Source organism: Aythya fuligula, chromosome 4 (genome assembly GCF_009819795.1).
Source record: "Aythya fuligula isolate bAytFul2 chromosome 4, bAytFul2.pri, whole genome shotgun sequence".
In the NCBI taxonomy this organism is placed as follows: Eukaryota; Metazoa; Chordata; class Aves; order Anseriformes; family Anatidae; genus Aythya; species Aythya fuligula.
The window spans coordinates 34172626-34191509 of record NC_045562.1 but is presented as its reverse complement, the minus strand read 5'-3'; the positions used below and the strand labels follow the sequence as shown (position 1 = coordinate 34191509).

The 18884-nt window shown below is 42.0% G+C and overlaps 1 protein-coding gene across 1 annotated transcript in view; it reads left to right on the top strand.

Annotated features, from left to right (window-relative positions):
• The first annotated feature begins 434 nt into the window (after window positions 1-434).
• Window positions 435-18884, top strand: part of ARHGAP10 (Rho GTPase activating protein 10) — a 141667-nt gene continuing 123217 nt past the window's right edge. The window contains exon 1 of the mRNA XM_032186866.1: window positions 435-676. Within this exon, the coding sequence (XP_032042757.1) occupies window positions 523-676 (154 nt within the window). The 5' untranslated portion in view covers window positions 435-522. The remainder of the gene's footprint in view (window positions 677-18884) is intronic.

Genomic DNA, 18884 nt, shown 5'->3' with positions numbered 1-18884 from the left:
TTCTCCTTTTAAACACAGCTCTGCGTGGCATAGTGGCTTCTCAGCTAAGTTTGGAAAACAGTCGCAGCAGGCGAGGCGGTGTAGCAGTGGGGACACTTGCTTGAAAGGCTGGGTGTGCAGGGTCTTCTCTCGGCACTACCTGCGGTCGTTTCAGACAAGGGAACAGTCCAGCACTCGGGAAAGTGAGGTGATCGCCTCAGCCTCTGGCTGCAGGAGTTGCACTCCCTGCCAGCAGCACCCCTCTGCCCGAGAGGGCGTCGTGGCAGGCGGCCGCCCTGTGGGCTGGGCCGGCGGGGAGCGGGCCGCCCCCTCTCCTCCCTCTCTCCTCTCCTCTCCCCTTCTCTCCTCTCCCCTCGCTTCCCTCAGCGCCGCCCCTGGCAGCGGGGAGGCCGCCTCGTCGCTGCCCGCGCCCAGCCCTGCGCGGGGGGAGCCGCCGGAGCCGCCCGCTCTTTGTGGCCGCGGGGCTCGCAGCCGCCGGAGCGGGGTTGTGAGGGGAGCCGAGGCCGGGCCGGCCCCGCAGCCATGGGGCTGCAGCCGCTGGAGTTCAGCGACTGCTACCTGGACAGCCCCTGGTTCAGGGAGCGGGTGCGAGCCCACGAGGCCGAGCTGGAGAAGACCAATAAGTTCATCAAGGAGTTGCTGAAGGATGGCAAAAACCTGATCGCCGCCACCAAAAGTGAGTGGGGAGGGGAGGGCTGGGCTGGGCTGGGGGTCGCGCCGTGTCGCCGCTGTCGCCCTGAGGCTGAACAGCGCCTGAGCAGCGGCTCGCTGCTGCTGCTGCCTCGGCTTTCAGGCGGCGAGCAGGGGGCTGCCTGGTTTCTGCTGCCCACCTGCCGGCCCCCTCACAGCCATTTGGGGCCTGGCTGGGGTCTTCGGCGGTGTATGGCCCGAGCTGAGCCGGGAGGGGAAGGCTGGGGGAAGGAGAAGCCCGGTTCAGTCCCAGCGCTGTGTTACCGAGCTGAGCGGCGGAGCGCTGCATCGCCTACAGAAAGCTACACGTAACACGTGCATGTGTTCCTCACCTGCCGAGAAGCTCCTGGAAACACATCTTTGTTAAAATTTTAAGCGTGTTCAGGAATCACAGGAGTTACGCTTTTGCGGTGACAGCGCTAGTTATCAGCGCTGTGGATTTGGCCTTTCAAAATTTGATGGCAATTTTGACTTTTGTACTTGTTGGAAACGTATATTGTGTGTCTGTGTGTAGTATCTATGTCGTGGTTTGGTGATAATTTTTTTTTTTTTTTTTGTCTTGAGTGCCCACATTAATAGACATCCTTAATGTAGTATTGTGCTAATGTAATTTAACTTAAGATCTAGTAGTATAGTCACCTAAATATCTATTATGATAGTTGATCCTACCAAGTATACAAATGAATCACTAAAGCAGCACTCTGACACCATTCTATAAAGTATTCTGCATCTTTGATATCATGGGAAATTTCTGAAGGCAGAGAACTACAGCTTTCAAGGTACTTCATTTAAAGCAGGTTGAGAGGGGTTTGGCCACTGGTGTGGGATGTGTAGCTGCCTGGATAGGATGAGAGTCTTAAAAACAGAGGTAACCCATTTGGTGCAAATAAACATTCTTTCCTACTTGTGTCAGTTTGATGTACCTGGGTTAAAAAAAAAAAAAAGTAGAAAACATCTTATCAAATTTCACTTGTTTGTAACTCTTATTTGTTGGCCAGTTAATGTTCAGTTCTTGCAAATCAAGTGTTCCGTGAGGGTGTTCTGTAATCTGTGATTTGTGGTGTCGGTAGAAGTCATCTTAACATGGAATACAACGTACAAAGTGTCTCGAAATTTGAGCAAGAAAAATAGAGGGAAATCATTCTACTTTGCTTATATTCCTCAGCTCCTTAGACAGTCTTCTGGCAAGTGTCCCAAACTCTGTTTCACACACACAGTTATATACACAGAACTCAATTCAAAAGTCTGGAAGTGGGGAAAGCCCTAATTTCTGTGAGCCTCCTGACCCCAGCAAAATCCTCTGCTGATAATGTTGATGTGGTGTGCAGTGAGTGGTGGACGTAGCTGTGTGTGGTAAGCCTCCTAACGTGTTTCGGTTTTCCACAGTTGTCTCTCCCCTCTAGAGAGCCCTGTTTGACAGGTTTGAAATTGGGTCGTCTTCTGCTGCTGCTGGTGAAGCAGTGCCACTGTTCAACAGATGTTAAAAGCCAAACCGAACCAGAGGAAATGCAAGGAGGAGTTACGACTTGTTAGAACCCTGGTGGTTAGCATGTTGGTCCTCCTTGTGCTTGCAGAAGAAAGCACTGGCATCTAAATAAGTTGAGGAACCAGATTCTTTCACCGTCAGGAAACCAAATGGGATTAATGTTTGTTCTGAAAACTGGGCTCAAGAAGTGGTCTAGACTCAGCTATTCATCTCTGTCAAAACCGCATTTTCTACATGAAGACTGGCTTGCCACCATCAAGAGAATGTGATAATTAAACAGGGCATTTCAAGAGCTTAAATGGCTCCATTTTAGCCAACAGTTGAGGATGATTTTATTTTTTTTAAAGCTGTTTTAGTAGCTAAAGAATTTATTTCTAGAACTGGGTAAATTACAAGAAGTTTCACCTGTTGATATGTGAGCATAGTGAACTTCCTGATATGTAGAAAGTAGTAGGCCCAATATTCTTAAATTTGTGAGAAATGAACTGACTGTATAGGAAGTGCCTGCATTTCCTTATCTGAGCTGTTTTCAGACTAGTGCTTTCCTTATTTCCCTTGTAAAGCAGCAGCTTACCAGAAATATTGTGAGGATTCTTGAGGTGTGAATAACTTATGTGACTTAATGCATCATGCTTCCTGTCTGACAGAAAATATTGCAAGTGGCTTTGATGCTCCATCCCGTTTGTATCCTCTGTTGTACGGGAGTGTATTTTCCACCTAAAACTCAGAAGAATTAAATTTTGTTAGTACCAGACTGTGCTGCTTTTAGAGGAAAAGGAAAATCTTTTGTGTTCTTAATTCGGTGAGCTTCCACCCCTCAGTTACGAGGTACGCTTCAAGTGGATCTTTGCAGTTTTAGGTCTCAGTTGTTTCAAGAATCTGATAGAAAGATAAACAAGACTGACTCAAAGCTGTCTCGTTTCCTGTGTCATGGTTTGAATCACTGAGTTGTCTACTTCAAACTAAATATTGGAAAAATGAATAAACAATAGGTATCTCTTTATTTTCTTATGGCAGTTAAATATGTTTAAAAGGAGTACAGGAAGTTTTTTTCCACTGATCAGTAAGTACAAGTGGTATGCACATACGCCTTTCAAAATAAAAATGCAGTATGTCTCAGGGGATTCTAGTTCAGGCAAACAAGTGAAGATCAAAATAGTTTAAAAATAACTTCTGGATGGAGTTAGTAATTCTTCTGTTGAGAGAAATTAAATTTAGAGGTGCCTGATCAAAGAATCCTTATTCTGAAATAAAATAGGAATTTGAGAGGTTTAGTTCAGAGCTCTTAAAATCTGAGATGCAAGTTATTGGAAGGTGCAGAATATACTGGATAACTACTACATACTTGCTTCCTAATTCCTCCCCCTTCGGTGGCCCAAGTCTTGGTCTCTTGACAAGAATGTAAGATTTGAAGATTGTTTTTTTCTGAAGCTGAGACTTTTCCTGTAAATGTGCATCAGGAGCTGTCGCTTTTTATATGGCAGGATTCCACCCTCAGGGTGGAGTAGGAAGAATCCGCACAAGGGGTTTTGTGAAGGATGCTTCTGTGTGCCCACAGCTGTTTCCAGTGTGTGCATGCATAGCCTCACACTTCTGGGATTTAGGCTTGTATCAGAGGAGAACTCTGTTTGGGTTCAGCTGCTGCGATTTTGTAACAGGCTGCTGAAGATGAAAGAGAGAAGCTGGGAAGAAGTTGGGTTCCCAGGAGACTTCAGAGGGATGGTGTCACTATGCTATGTCCATCCAAGGGGAAGTCCAGACAAAATTTGGAAGGGAAGGGTGCCCCACATGAGTGCTCTCATCCTTAGCTGAAAAGCGTCATACAGCCCTTCATCAAGTCTGCACCATCTACAGCTGCTACCACAAGGGCACTGCAGTATTCAAATACCCCTGTCACTTGTGCTAGCACCCATAGCAGCTGTTTTCCTCTGCTTGTTCCCTGAGAAACTTGCTCTCCATCAGCTGGATGGCCAGATTTTCACTGGGGCAGGTCTGTCTCTTGTTAGTGTTGCTGTGCAGCTGTTTTGGTTGAGAGCCGGATAGCTTCTACCGTACCTTGAGGTTTTGGTTTTGTGAGCTAAGTTTTGTGATGTCTCAGCCATTGTATTTGGTGTGTCAGAGGAGGAAAACACATCCTCACTAGTCTAGTGCTAGTCTCTGCAGGAAACTGTGTGCTCAGATTTCTAGTGACTATTTTTATTGCTGTTACTGTTTTATGCTTAAAGAAATGTTATTCCTTGCACTTTTCCAGACAGAATATAAAGCAAGAACCAGATTCCTTTTGTCTTTTTTGTTGGAATATGAAGAGTTACTGGTAATTGTCACTGAAGAATGCTGGCATGCTCCAGGGAGTATTTCTGCATTCATGAGAAAAAACAGCAAATTCTGTTTCCACTGAGATATTCTTAGTTATTACTAACCGGTCTTTTACAAGCTCACCATCGAGAAGATAAGGAGAGTGGAAATCATGTTGACAATGGGAATAAAGCCATTCCCAGTCCCATCCTTGACCTACTGGAATAGGCTGAGTATTTCTTCTAGCAGAGTTGGCTGATGAGCAATTCCTAATCCAAATCCAGGACCTAATTTGTTGTCGGCGTTGACCAAACACCTGTTTTTGTTTCTGGGCACCTTCTCTTAGTGTATGGTGTTGGTTGACCTCTCAGATGCTGCACTAGGTGGGTTTTTGGTCTGACCAGAGATGGATGTCATTAGAAAACGGTAGTGGCTGTTATAATCTGTGTAATAACAGAGTGTAGAAGCTGTTCAGATCACCTGAACCACAGTGCTTTTTTTTCCTAAGTACTAAATGTCTGTTTTTTAAAGCTTTCCTTAGCATAATCCGCATTTATGAACCCACTTAGCTGACTGTATAATTTGTGCCAGCTCTGGAAGTCTTAGGAATTTTCTGCAACAATAATGTTGTTCTTTTGGCACTTAAGTGCATGTCAAAGAAGTAAAGTAAAACAGTTAGTAGGGGCCTCATTAATAACTTCTGTTGGAGAAATGGGCATTCACTGAAGATTTAGAAAGAATCGGAAGACAGAGTAAAACCTAATGTCATTCCTAGTCAAAAAGGGGGAAGAGTGGGGAGCCTTAGCTGAGTTTGTGTGCAAACTTTCCTAAATCATCAGTATTAGCTAGGCCTCCATCTTTGCCTCATTTCCCCTGAATTCAGTGGGAGCTATGTATTAGTGTATCTTCACACTTAATGTTTTAGAGAGCTGTTTCAGTTTTCAATTGCAAAAATGACCTTTATTTCTAAGGCACGTTGTAGATGTGATAACAGTAAGCAAATAAGTGCTCTTATATGAACAGTCTGAGATACAAGTTTGAAAAACACTCTGTTAGGGCAAAGTGAGATAAAAATTTCTGCTAGGGTAGTGTTAGGCTACCGAGCAGTATATATATATATATATATATTTTTTTTTTTTTTAATATACTGTTCAAACAAAGACCTTCCTGCTGGAATTCAGCTCAATAGTGTCAGCATTGGAAGACTAAGGCAAATGGATGCTTTGGGGCCCATCTGATGCAGCTTTCCCTTCATAAAGAACTGCTTACATGTATAATAGCAGAATGTTGTTTTTCCCTTCCCTCCGAGGTGATTGCCAGTGTTAGGCCTAATTAGCTAAGACACTGCCTTTTTTCCCTGCTTGTAGATAAAGCTGTTTCTGTGTTAGGATCAGGGAAGTACTTTCTTTTAAGAAGATACTCTGTAGAACATTACATTTAGCTCCACCCAAAGTAAAGCATTCATTACTGTGTCAGTAGCTATAAAAAGTGTCAAGCTCATTCTGTGGAGGATGCCAGTTTGTCATCTTGAATCATGTCTTTTCAGCTTGGATTACTAACTAGCTCCATTACCTTCTTTGTCCTGCAGATGTTCCACCGTTTTTTTCCTGTATTCAAAGTCGAGCATTGTGCTGGTGAACTAGAACGTGTGATTTCATAAAAATACATGAATTTACATGAGTTTTATCAGTGATAAGAGATGCAACAGGTTCTTGACTGGAGCGATTCTGTCTCCTGAAAAATTTGTGGAAATGGTAGTTTTTAGTTTAGATAAACTGTGTAGGTAGTTATTGAAGGAGACTGGTGTTTAGTGTCTTTTCAGGACAAAAACAAACAAACAAAACCAAATAGAGCAGTTTGTAATCTTTAGAAAAGTCATCTCATAGTTCATGTTCCAATTCTTTCCCTGCTTTATTTTTTTTCATTTTTAATGACAAGCCTCTTGGAAATGTATTAAATCGTATGGAATTTGAATCCATCATCTGGAATAGGCTGGAATTTGCTCTACAGTCTAAAGTGACAACACCTGCTTGCAATTAAAGAAAGAAATAGATCGGCTGCTAAGGCTGTGCACTTGCTAAGGCTGCAGGTGTACTGAAAATGATCGTATTCCTGAAATGATCATATATTTGTCAGCTCCGTAATGCAAATATGCTGTAAATTTTGATAAGCAGAAGTTAACGGTGCTGAAAATAGTTCTCAAGTGAGTCTAAAATCAACTTTGTAGTCCGTAGTGAGGCAGACCTTTTTTCTGATTTGGGATATGTACTGATTTCTTACAAGGAGGCAGGGAGGGGAGCTGACCTGCTGCAGAGTGCTCTATTTGTGCCACCTGCAGCAGTGGGAGGAGTGTGCAGGCCAGGTGCTGCGCCCTGGCTTCCAAGAGGAGCACTTGGAAACATGTTTTGCAACAGCATGGAAGAGCTGTATCCCAGTACTTCTCTCCTCCTACCTCCCCAGCTGTTTTTTAACATTGCATATTTATATATGGAGTTCGCTGCGACCTTGGTGCTTTGTTTTACACCACCAGCTTCGATCACTACTGCTGCATTTTACTTGCTAGCTTAAAAAATAGAGGCTTGGCTGTCCAAGGGAGGTAGTCAGTCAAATGTGGACCTTGGCAATACCCTTAATGTTTTGATGTGGAGGGTTGTGGCTTCTCAGGGGAGTGTTTATGACTTGTTGATGTTTGCTGGGATTCCCCTTTGGGTCTGAGGTTTAAAGACGCTCTAATGCCACTTCTCTGAGCTTCCAGACGAAACTTGCTGTTGTTGTTATAGAGATGCTGTGACACATTGGTGTTCTGATTTGTCTTTTAAAAGTCTTTATGCTTTAGATGTGGAGAATTAAGATCCTTTGAGCAGTTGAATGCCTTTCTGGAGTACCTGGCGATTGTAAAAATATATGATCAGATGGGCTTGGGCACATTATTAGCAGAATAGTTGAAGCAATGACTGTTCAGAGACTTCAACATCTGTCAGTTTTAGTAGGTGCCCAAAATCTATCTTATTGCTGAGCTAAATCCATCTTCTTTGGCAAAAACAACCATGGTAGGCACAGGAGCTGCATCCCAGCTGCTCCCTTGGAGGCTGTGCTCTGGGACAGGACTGTGGTGGAAGAGGCAGGGGCTGCAGTTTAAACACCCCACGCTGTGTGCCTGGGCTGCAGATGTGCACCTGGTATCCAGAGTGCACACACAAGTACCTCACTGGGAAAGGGGACGTTGGATCTGGGATGGATACCTTATGGGAGAGCTGTGGTTAGGTTTATGCTATTCTCAAATTATTATTTATTTATTTTTTTTTTGTACAGGTGTTTTGGGCAATTTCTGGCAGGCAAGCTGAATGTTATGTAGTTGTTTTACCATTCCTACGTGCATCTGTGGGCTGATGCTTTTTGTGCGGATGTCTTCTACTCCCTCTGTTCTGTTTTTGTTTCCTCCCCTGGCTGTTCTTTTCCCTCCCATATGTTTGCTCATCTTTCAAGATAAAAATTGAGAGAAGATAACACAGGTGCTTAGAAGCAACGTGGCAGTAACAGGCCAAGGCAGATTAAGAAGTTCCTCAATCTGGGGATGTCCTCTGTGGGAAAGAGGCAGGAGTAGGGAAGAGTAATCTGCAGTGACAGAAAATCATAGTCTTATTAAACTGGTGTTGGTTTTACTACTGTCCACACCTTTGAATAAATGTCGTGTTGCTGCTTGTTTTTGCCTCTTTCGCTTAGAGGAGGGGCAGGTGGGAGTTATCAGGTAGGTCAAGAGAGAAGAATTTGACCCTCCCAGCAGATCTGGTTATTAGTTTACCTTAATTCTTTGTAGCTTTTGTATATCCACTTGCTGCTTGGGACTCTGTGTCCTTGAGGAGGAAAAAAATGTCTTGTTTAATTTGGCAAGGAAAATTGAGGAACCAGGACAAAACTGAGCAAGACGGTGTGTTAGAGCTGAGCCTTGGAGGAAGCTGTAGAATGTGCAGTGTCCAGCAGTACATCCTCAGTAAGTCTGTTGCTGGTAAGTGTTTTTTTTTAGCATTGAAATTTGCACCTGTCCCCATTAACCTGATGAACTGAGGGCTTAGAACTGGTGAATGTATGAAGAGATTGAAGCTTGTAATGTTTCAACTTAAAAACCAAAACAAAACACCACCATCACCAAGAAAATACTGGACTGTAATATATCAAATCTCAAAAGGTGGATTCTCTTCCCAAGCAGAGGGAGCACACCTTACTTTTGTTTGTTGTAACCTGTGACTTTTGCCAGTCCTTAGAAAAAGTTGCATGCTTTAAAAAAATATACTTTTTTTTTTGTTCCAACATGCCTATATTCAAGTGTTATTAATATTTTCAGAGTTGATAAGGAAATTGGTAATAGATTTAAAAGAAAATAATTGCTTAGTTTTTTTTTTTTTAAAGCACCAGCTTGCAGAACAGGTGAACGGAGCAGGTTGCCAGGTCACTGAGGACTCGAAGTAAAACTTTTTGAAATTTAATTTTGGCAGTAAGTCAGCGTTCTTAGAAATCTGTCATGTGACTGAGTTTGTAGCTTATGTGGATTAACAAACCAAACACTGTAGTTTCAGCCTTTGAAACACACTGGTGCTTTGAGAACAAAACTGTATAATTTGCATTGTCAACGCTGTTTTCCTGTTAAAATATCAGGTAGTGTGCTGTCTCTGTAGAAAAGGCCTGCTCTAATTGACAAGCTGAATAACTTTTTCTAAAGCTTTGTCAGTTCAACTCATTTTTTGTCTGCAAACCTTTCAGGAACAAAGCTATTTTCCAGTCTGCTTTTAAATGTTCTTGTTGTGTGGCAATATTCCTGTACTGTTACTGTGCCTCACTTCTTTTTTTAATCCTGCTTTTATACTTTTAGCAGTTTTAAATTTCTGTTGTGCCTCTTGACTGGCTGTTGTAGTGTTCCAGCAAATCCATCCCTTTTGGCAAAAGACATAAAACTACCTAGATATATTGCATCCTTTGTAACTTCTTTTACTTCTAATAATGGAAGTAAAAGAATCTGGTGCTAAAAAGAACCTGCAAACACTCTCCTGTCCCGTGGCTGCAACTAGTTACAAAACATTTCTGTGTGTCTGCCAACACCTTTTGTGTTCTTCCCGTGAGATTCTGCAGGGCTGCACCTGAGGGGGAAGGCAGTGCTCCGTAAGGGGCAGCATGAAAATTTCTTTTGGGCACCTGTTTCCTTCCTCTTGCATAAGTTGTTAGCTATGTTTTATAGAGGTATGGGGCAAAGCTCGAGAAATTCAGCTCAAGTTTTAATGTAGTTGCTGAAATGAACTAAGGAAATGCCTGGGTGACATCTTTGCATCTCATGTGTGGGATTGTTGTCCTCTCTTCAGGTGAACTTTCCTTTGCTTCAGGTAAAGCTGAAGGAGACATGAACCTAGATATGCCAGGATACCATGATTTCAGATGAGCTGAAATGCTTTGTCTGGCTTGGAAAGGCTCATCCATCCATTGCAAAGCCCAAGTGCTTGAGGGCTGGCAGCTGTATTTCTGGGCAGTGCTCGGGGAGTGTATCCTGCTCTGAGCTTATTCTTCACTACTGGAAATGCCCTCGCAGAGGGATGAGATCTAGTGGCTAGCAGCTCGGAAGATCCCTGAGAAGTTGTGTCCGTATCTGGTCTAGTAATCATGATAGTTAACCTAGTGGAAAATAAATTTTAGCAAGTGTATTTAAGAAGCAGATCTCCTCTAAAGCACTCTTCTAGATGAAACTGTTAGTTTGAAAATGTAGCTTTGAGACTCAACAGAAACGCTTCTTTGTGTTCATTTATCTCAATTTTATTTCTCTTCCTGCCTCCATTAACTGCTTTCATGTCCGTAATTGGAATGTGTCTTTGCTAGGAATTTCTCTTTAGTTACACCAAAATATTGTTTGTTGTAACAGGATCTGTATTGTATATAGGGCTCTTTCTTTATCTCTGCTGAATGTTTTTTCTTTTCGTAGTGCTGACCAGGTAGTAGGCAGGAAACAAGTGAGTTGAATGAATGAAATAGTAGCATGTTTCCATCCCTTCACACCATGCTGCTTCTTTTATCACCCAGCACTGTTGAGGCTTTTCATATACTTGGATATTTTTTTGGTATGGACAAAAGAGCAATCTGTAGCTAGACTTTGGGAGCAATCTAGGCAAACTCTCCATCTTTTTTTCTTTCTGTCCATTGCTCTTTAAGCTATTGCCTCAGATTTGGGCACGTTTATCTGTAAAATACTTCACAAATTTTGAAATGCTATAGGGCAGTGTTGCGTATCAGTCCCTTTTGCATTTTATGTAAGACTGCACCCGCTGCTTTTTTTCTGTAGTCATTTGCATTGAGTGGTAGTTACAAACTTTTTTACATCCTCTACAAGGTAAATTAGCTTAAAATAGTATCTGATAGGAGAGCGTGCAGTATTCTCCTACAGTAATGTTTTAGACCTCTCAGTATGGAGGGCATGGCAGTATTAACTCAGAAGGCAGCTGTTCTGCCCTTGTAGTGCAGATCATTGAAGTGGGAATTTAAGTCAGTGGTTTGACATCTCTAAGGTTTATAGCATATAGGCAGTCATGTTTTCATAGGAAGTATTCATTTGTGAAGAAGAATTTGGAATGGCAGTCTTGTTACTGTGCTCACTGGACAAATTGAAATCCTGTTCAGATTTGAAGTGTTGCTGGAAAACTTGCTTCCTTGAGAAAATATCTTACTTATACTTTTTTTTTTTTTTCTTTTGTACTTCTTTACATTGAAGTGTTTACCAGGAAGATGGCTCTGATACCTTCTTGAAAATTATGTTGGCATTATTGCTACCAATGCATTTTAAAACAAAATCAGAAACTAGAGGTCGTTTAAGAAAAGTAGCAGTTTTGTTTCGAGTGGAGCAAGTAACAGGACTGCACTAGTAACTGATCCCTTAGCTGCATGTTTCCCCCCAACTCCTGTCTGTTACAGAGAAAATTGACAGATTTGTAAGAAACATGTAACAAACAAAGCCCCTCCTGACACATAGTGAAACAAATAAAAGCCCTCTGATGCTCCAAAAGCACCAAACATAACCCAAACATTACTGTTAACATTTGTTTCAATTTCTGTCCTTATATAAATAAAGCTTTCTTTATATGCTTTTTTGGTTCTGTTCCGTTGTAACAGCTGTAACTTTCTTGTGTTTAGGAAGTAGAAGGCTCACAAAAGGGATCAGATGCTTTTGATGTCTCAGATTTGGAAGTAAATCTTTTTGAGGAGAGCTATATTTACACTTGTCTTGAGTAGGGATGCCATTCTTCAGCAGCAGCAGCTTTCTTTCTTTTTTTTTTTTTTTTTTTTTTTTTTTTTTTTTTTTTTTTTTTTCGCTGCCCTCTCCTGCTGTTTTTCTTTCAAATATGGAAAATTGCAGTATTTTAATAGTGGTCAGGAGCTGATCTCACATTTCATGAGAACATTACTGAATGGCCATGTTGGAACATTGCTTCCTGGACGCTATTATTAGTGTAGGAGCTGAGAGAGATGTGAGCAGCTGCCGAGTTTCAGTCTGGGTGCCTGGATGGGTGGCTCGGGGTGGCATTCCCCGAGTGACGAGCAGAGGCACTGAGGGAAGCCGGGAAGCAATGTTACTTGGAAAATACCTTGTAGCTGCTCTGCAGCTTGTGATTCTCCCTTTTTCTCTCTTCCTTCTGTGTGGTCTTAGTTGGGTCATTTCTTAGACCTTGTCATTGCTTGTCAGTTTGCTGCCTCTCGCACCTTGTTTCACATCTACCTGGCTTTTCTGGTGAAAATTTCTAGAGCAAATATATGTGAATGTTCAGATAATAGGGAAGAGAAGGATAGGTTCAACAGCGTGTTTTTTCACACAGGTTAGCATGGAGCCATGCTCAGGGTTCCTAAGAGTTTGTGTTAGAGCTGCTAGAACAGAATAAAGGCTGAACCAGTTTCTCTGAAGCCCTTGCTAAGCTTTGGAAGAGGTGCTTGTGGGTTTGTTTGTTTTTTTAATATTTTTTCTTTTGCTTCCATGCATCTGCCACTGCTCTTTCCTACTCTGTAATTTACTCTCTCATAGAGAGCAGGAACAGAATGAATGTGGTCTGCTAATGGCACACAGGTCAGAGAGATGCCAGCTAGCAAGTTAATGATGAAACCTGTAGGAATGTTGTTCCTAGGCTTTTCTTCTTCTTTTCCCAGAGTAAACTGCCTTCTCTCCTAGTTGCATCCCTCCCTCACAAAACATCCAGGGTTGCCACTGTCAGTTGAGTTATTACCCACAGGGGAATAATTAGCAGGGAAAAACAGAGCTTTTGGAGCTCTAAACAATACCAGATGGAATACACTGATGTCAATAAGTTGTAATGTCAGAGGGCTGCCCATCGGTCCTGTACTTGGGAGGAGTGTGGTGGCTTTTCTCGCTTGTCTTTCTGAAGTTACTTGCTTAGTCACAGTTGCTTCCCCTCCAGAGAGGGACCCACTATAATGCTCTCTAGTGCAGTTTTCTTCAGCCTTTTTAAGTTGAAGGATTGTGTAACCTTTTCCAGAGAAACAAAATCCGTGCTGTTTTGGAGAATGTTGCCATGTCACGTGGTAGCTCTCATTTATTGACTGCTATTGAGTGAATTTCATTATTTTGTTTCCCTTCCATGTTCTTTGCTTAAACCTGTTGGTTTTGTGTTCTGTCAGTCACTTCACAAATTGTCTTTTGATGCTTTCTGGACTACTGTTCCTTTCTCCATCAAAGCCCACAGGGATGATTTCCTGGTACTTGCAGTATAGGAAGTTGAAAATTCCTTGTTGTCAATAAAGAGTTTTTTTTTTTTTTTTTTTTTTTTTTTTTTTTTTTTTTTTTTGCTTGTTTCCTTAACTTATGTCATTTGTCTGTGTTTTAGTGTTTTTGATCTTTTAGATTCCAGGAGGATATAAAGTTATTGCAAGTGGATAGTTAATATGATGGGGAGAATTGAGAGTTGTTGCTTTTATGTATGCACATACTGTTAGTGATTAAGGTTTTTCCCTTCTATATGAATTCCTGACTTGTCCTGTAATCATGCATTGACCAGCTTGGTCTGATCGGGGGTTCCTGACAGCAAGAATGTTCTTAGGGAAGCTGCTAGAAAAAAAACAGCAGACAGCTGTGTGCAGGAAATGGCAGCAGGAGCACTGAAGGTAAGCTTGCTTGCTTAAGATCAGCCCAGTCCCAACCCATCTGAAGCTCTTGGTAATGATTTCCGCTGTTCTATTGGTGGCATTGTTTCTTCTGTCATGTAAAGCATGTGCAATTTAAAATGAGTGGGAGAGGAGTTCTCAACAAACAAACAAAACTCTTCACCTCTGTAGCACTTTGAAGTGCATAAAGCATTTCAGATGCTGGTCTTTCAGCATCCTGCCAAGTAGGTTGGGCTGCTCAGTCTGTTTACAGACAAGTGAGGTGAGAGACCAACTGATTAGATAAGGCTGCACACCGAGTCTTTATTGGAGTTAGCAATTAGGAGGCCCTGACGTTTACCCTTCTAAGCAGTGCTTGGTAAGGCAGATTGCAGGCACTGTGGTTGTATTGTGAATCGTGTGGCAAGTTCAGAGCACCATTCAGTTCGCTCAGTGGTGATCAGAACTGTTTTGCGCTTGTAGATGTGAGAAGGCATGTTGAATTGTACATCTTGGGTTTTTGTATGCCGTCGTGTTAAATGTTCTTCAAGGTAACGATCGCATCTGCCTGATTCTTTGTGCTTGCTGGAATAGCAAGAAATTGCAATAGCAAACCTGGGATTGTGCTTCCCTTGGTGGCTCAGTCAGTCAGCAACGTGTGTGCTTGTGCTGGCTTGAAATCTATCCCCAAACCCACCAGTCGATTCCAGAACTAACTCCAGACAGGTGTTAATTTACAGACTCTGTAGGAGCCTTAGTACATTGATTTTGGCTTATCCCAACCTCTCCTTGCATCTGGCAGTCCTTTCTGTCCAAAGCCTTTGGTGTCCTGCCCTGCACACATGCTGGCTGCGCTCCCCTGGGTTAGACCTGCCTCCTGTTCCTCTGTGACAGAGGCAGGCAGGCATAGCCAGCTGCACCCTTCTAAGTCCAGTGCCGGTTTTGGCTCTTTTCTCTTTTTCCTACCTCAGTAATCCCACCAACTCAGGCTCTGTCCTAGCACGTAGTTAATACTGAGATAAGTCCTAAATTTAGCCCTATGTTGTTCCTTCTGGAGCCGTCCTTAATCCTAATTTGGTGACTGCAACCTCTGGCAGATAGAAGCCAAGAAAGGAAATATTCCCTGCCGATGCTAACGTCTCTCAACATTTGGCAAACCTTCTCTGAAGCCAGCGAGTACTTCTGCTGGCTGCTACCCAGGCCTAAAAGTAATTGACTGAATTTTTGGATTTGTCTCTTTCTGTGTCTTGACACTGGTAACTAATAACAAAAATTATCTGGAAACCCTGTGAGTAAATCCTAATTTGTCTTGTTTTAACATGAAACAGGTGGGTCCAATTGAACTGAAATCTAAGTCTTAGTCCCTGTCATTTTATGTGGCTTAATTATGGACAAGTGTCTTAAATTTGAGTAGACTGAATCTCAGTAAACCAAGAGTGAAGATGATGAATTGTATGCAAAGCCCATACGGTTTATGCTTATGCCAATGGGAAAGATGATGACAAAATGAGAGTCAGAAGGGGCTTGGGGGATTTCATGGCCAACAGTCAGCAAGCCAGCTGCGTTGTAAGCTCCCAACAGGCACGTTGCTTTCAGTTCTTAAGTAAATTGATATTAGTAATATCAACTTCTCCTTATAAAGAATTTTTAAAATCTGTATTACTAATAAGGAGAAGATGGTTCTGCTCTGAGCTGACCTCAGACCAGGAACTGTTTATGCAGAGATTCCCATTTGCAGATGCCTGCTTTGGAATTTGGCTTCTGAAATGAGATAGATAAGGTTAGTAGAGAACATACTAACTAAAAAAACACATTCCCTAGTTATCTAAGAAATAAAACACCTGAATGCTTTTTCTTTCCTTTTCTGTGTCCGTACAGCCAGTGTTATGTGGATAACTTCTAATTTGTTGTGATTGCACTTTGTTTAAAGTTTTAAATACCGAAGGACTAAATAATGATTTTATGTATCTTTCACTGAGAGAAATTCAGTTCTGTGGAGCAAACTCTAATTACAGTCTGGTAAACGATCAGGGAATCAACATCTATTTTCTGTTGTCAGTTCTGTATAATCTATGCAACTCTGAACATTGTTCAGAGCCTTACTGTGTTCCAAGTTCCCAGGCTGGCCTTTGGTATGTTTTTACCCGGTTTGGTATAGGTTGCTGTGATGTAGAAGCAAGAGAGATCAGCATGCAACACTGAAGTTTGCATAAGTTAATGACTAATGATCATTAGGACAAGTTGTGCTTAAAGGCTTAAATATGCCTCCAAAGAAATCAAGATGAGTAAAGAAACTCATGTGAGATATACTGAGGGTCTACATTTACCTAGAAACTTTTGTGTTTTGAGTCTAGCATGTGCTGGGCACAAAACTGTGGCAGGAGAAGGTAGAAAACCACTGCTGGCACTTCCAGAGAAAAAGCTAAAGATGCTTTGAAGCACCATGTGTGGGGTTTGATTCATTTCTCCCTGCCAGTGCAAACTCCCCTGTCCCCACTGGATAGCCTTCATCTTCTGTAAGGGCCAGAACCTGCCCATGGTTGAAGGTTTCAGTTCAAGGTGGCAGACACTGGATCTACCTTCTCCTCCTCTGCCTTGTTTCATCCTCTTCCCTTGCCTTCCAGGACTTTGGTCCGTCATTTAGCGACATATAGTTAGCGTTTTGGGTGTGAGGGCAGTTGGAGGGCTTAGATGACTTTGATGCTGTATACATTTGAGTTTTAGTATTTCCGTGCTACTGGTATGTCAGCTGTTATTAGCACAGCCCTCCCAAATTGGTTGTGCTGTTAAACCACGGCTGCAGGGCTGTACGTCACCGACGATCCCAGAGCCGTGCTTCTCGCTGTTTGTTCGGTGTCCTAGGAGAATGTTTGCTTTGCCTGCCTGCTCTGCGTCTTCCAGATGTAGCTGTCATTTCCACTTAAACAATTAGTTTTATAATCTCTCCTTCCTGTGCACTGAAGCAAAGGAGTTGAAACATAAATTACAGTAGTACTTTAACTTGAAGGTCTCCTGGAAAAGTGGACATTGTGCTTTCCTGCCTTCCCTATATGAAGCTGCAGCATGTATTTGCTGTACAGGACTCTTGCTTGGTCAGGCATGCTAATGCGCTTCCCTTTGAATCATTTTTCTTGTACTCTTAATTTAGACTCTGATGCTTGAAACACTGCCTGAATGCTTTGGATGGGTATTTTGGCCTGAAAAGTGTGGTAATATGAGTAATGTTGATGTTGTGTTTCTACAAGCTCCCACTGGTACTTGTATATGTGCTTATGTATTGTATCCTCGTATCTGTGTGCTGCTCATCAGTGACAAGAAATATGGGGAGGAAAAATTTACTCATCAGAAGAACTTCTAATTTGATCGACACACCCTTGATACGCAGCCCTTTGCTAAGGAGGGTTATTAACTGAGTTGCAAGATTTGAAGTCAGAGGCAGCACAGCCTGAAGCACTCTTTGTCAAGCTAAGGTGGAAACCTTCACTATTAGTACAAGCGGAAATGGTGTCATTTCTGATGCTGTAGCTGTTGTCATTGACAAAGAGGCTCTCATACATGTGCGAAAAATACAGCCTGTTGTGTTTACAACCACATCGTACACTGGATTCCTGACCGTTCTCTTAGTGGCTTGCTAGCCAGTGAGTATGTGATTTATGGAGGGAAAGCTGTCAGCAAAACTACAACTCTCAACTGAGCTGGGCGAGATTTGTTACACACCGTGTCCTCCACGGTTTTTGGATAATGTGAAAGACCCTGTCAAGTAGTCTCTGGTAATTAGTTTGACACGGCTAATACCTGAAATATGTGCAGGACAGTCACGTGGCCGAATCATGGACTGTCAGCAGTGAACGTGTTTGTGTTGAGTCAGCTGGATTGTTTTAGGGAAAGGGGCACTGCGTAATGAACGCCTAGAAAAGCTTTGTAGGTACTTGGACTACTCTGTGCTGAAATAAGAGGTTATAGTTTTTCTATGCCAAATGGCTATTTATATATTTAACTGTAGTCTAAGAGTGTTTCTCATGTGAAAATGAGAGATCGCGGTATTTGGCAGTGTCTGTGCATCCAACAGGCAGGCTGCTTTTGAGCATCTGAGGGTCTCAGTGCCTATATCCTCAGTCCTTACCAGTGCTGAGGAAGCTCAGGCACAGCAACACTGACCTGTTTCTTTATTTTATCAGTGACCTCCAGTGGTTCCCCCCTCCTCTTTTTTAAAAGATTATAATGTTAGATTAAGTAACACATAGGTGCAGTATTTTAGGTGCTGCTGCTGTTGCTTTCTTTAATGGCAAGGAAAGCAGTCTAGGAAGAGAAAACAACGGAAGTGTAAGTGCAGAAATATTCATGTATTTGACAGCTGAAGCTGCAGACATCATGACCAAAATAATTTCCTGTCCCAGGAGTTTTGTCGTACCCTGAGACTTTGTTTTTTTGCAGAAGAAATATAAGATGTGTGTAAATGTTGGCTTTTAAGTTTAAGAAAAAGCACAAAGAATTACGTTCTGTTCCCTTATTACCTTCATGTGTCATGCACATGAACACTTTCTGATGTATATTTTTGTTTTCCACTATACTTGCAAGTAAATAAAAGAGAGCTGCTTTAAAGCAATTCAAGTGGTAATTATTCATGTTACAAACAAATGTCAAAGAGATCTTGGGAAGATAAGTATATGATGCAATTTGGAGAAAAGAGTCTTTCTCCTCTCCTTTTAGAAGGTCTTTGCATGGTATGTGTGTTGGTTTCTAGGTTCAAGATTTCCTTTATTTTAATTTCCCACTAACAGAGGAAAAGCCTTTGTGCATTGTTGCAAGAAAAAGGATAAATGAATATAGCCAGAAATAGTTGTGGTTGCTTCCAGGCTAGCCATTTTCTCAACTGACTATATTCCTTTTTCCTCCACTTTATAATTTGTTTGGCTGTGGCTTCTTTTCTTTTCCAGCTCAAAACAAAAAGTTTACAGTTCAAGCAAAGAGGGGATAAGGAACCATCTTTGGCATTTTTCTGAATTACACAGTCCTGCAGGTAGCAGGAGTCACACAAACTGAGCAAAACAACTTTGCTTGCTAATGTTTTATTGGAGCTACGGAGTGGATTATGAAATTACTGCAGTCAAGTAGAACTTCAAATATGGAAAACGCAAATAAGAAAAAAATGTGAGCTTGTGATTTGTGTTGCATGCAGCAACATTTTTTTTCTTTGAAAGCACAAAGAATGCCAAAACGAAAGCTAGATTTGCAGCTGTCTAAAGCAACTTCCAACTGTTAACCTGGCACTCACACACTGTTCTTTATTGTA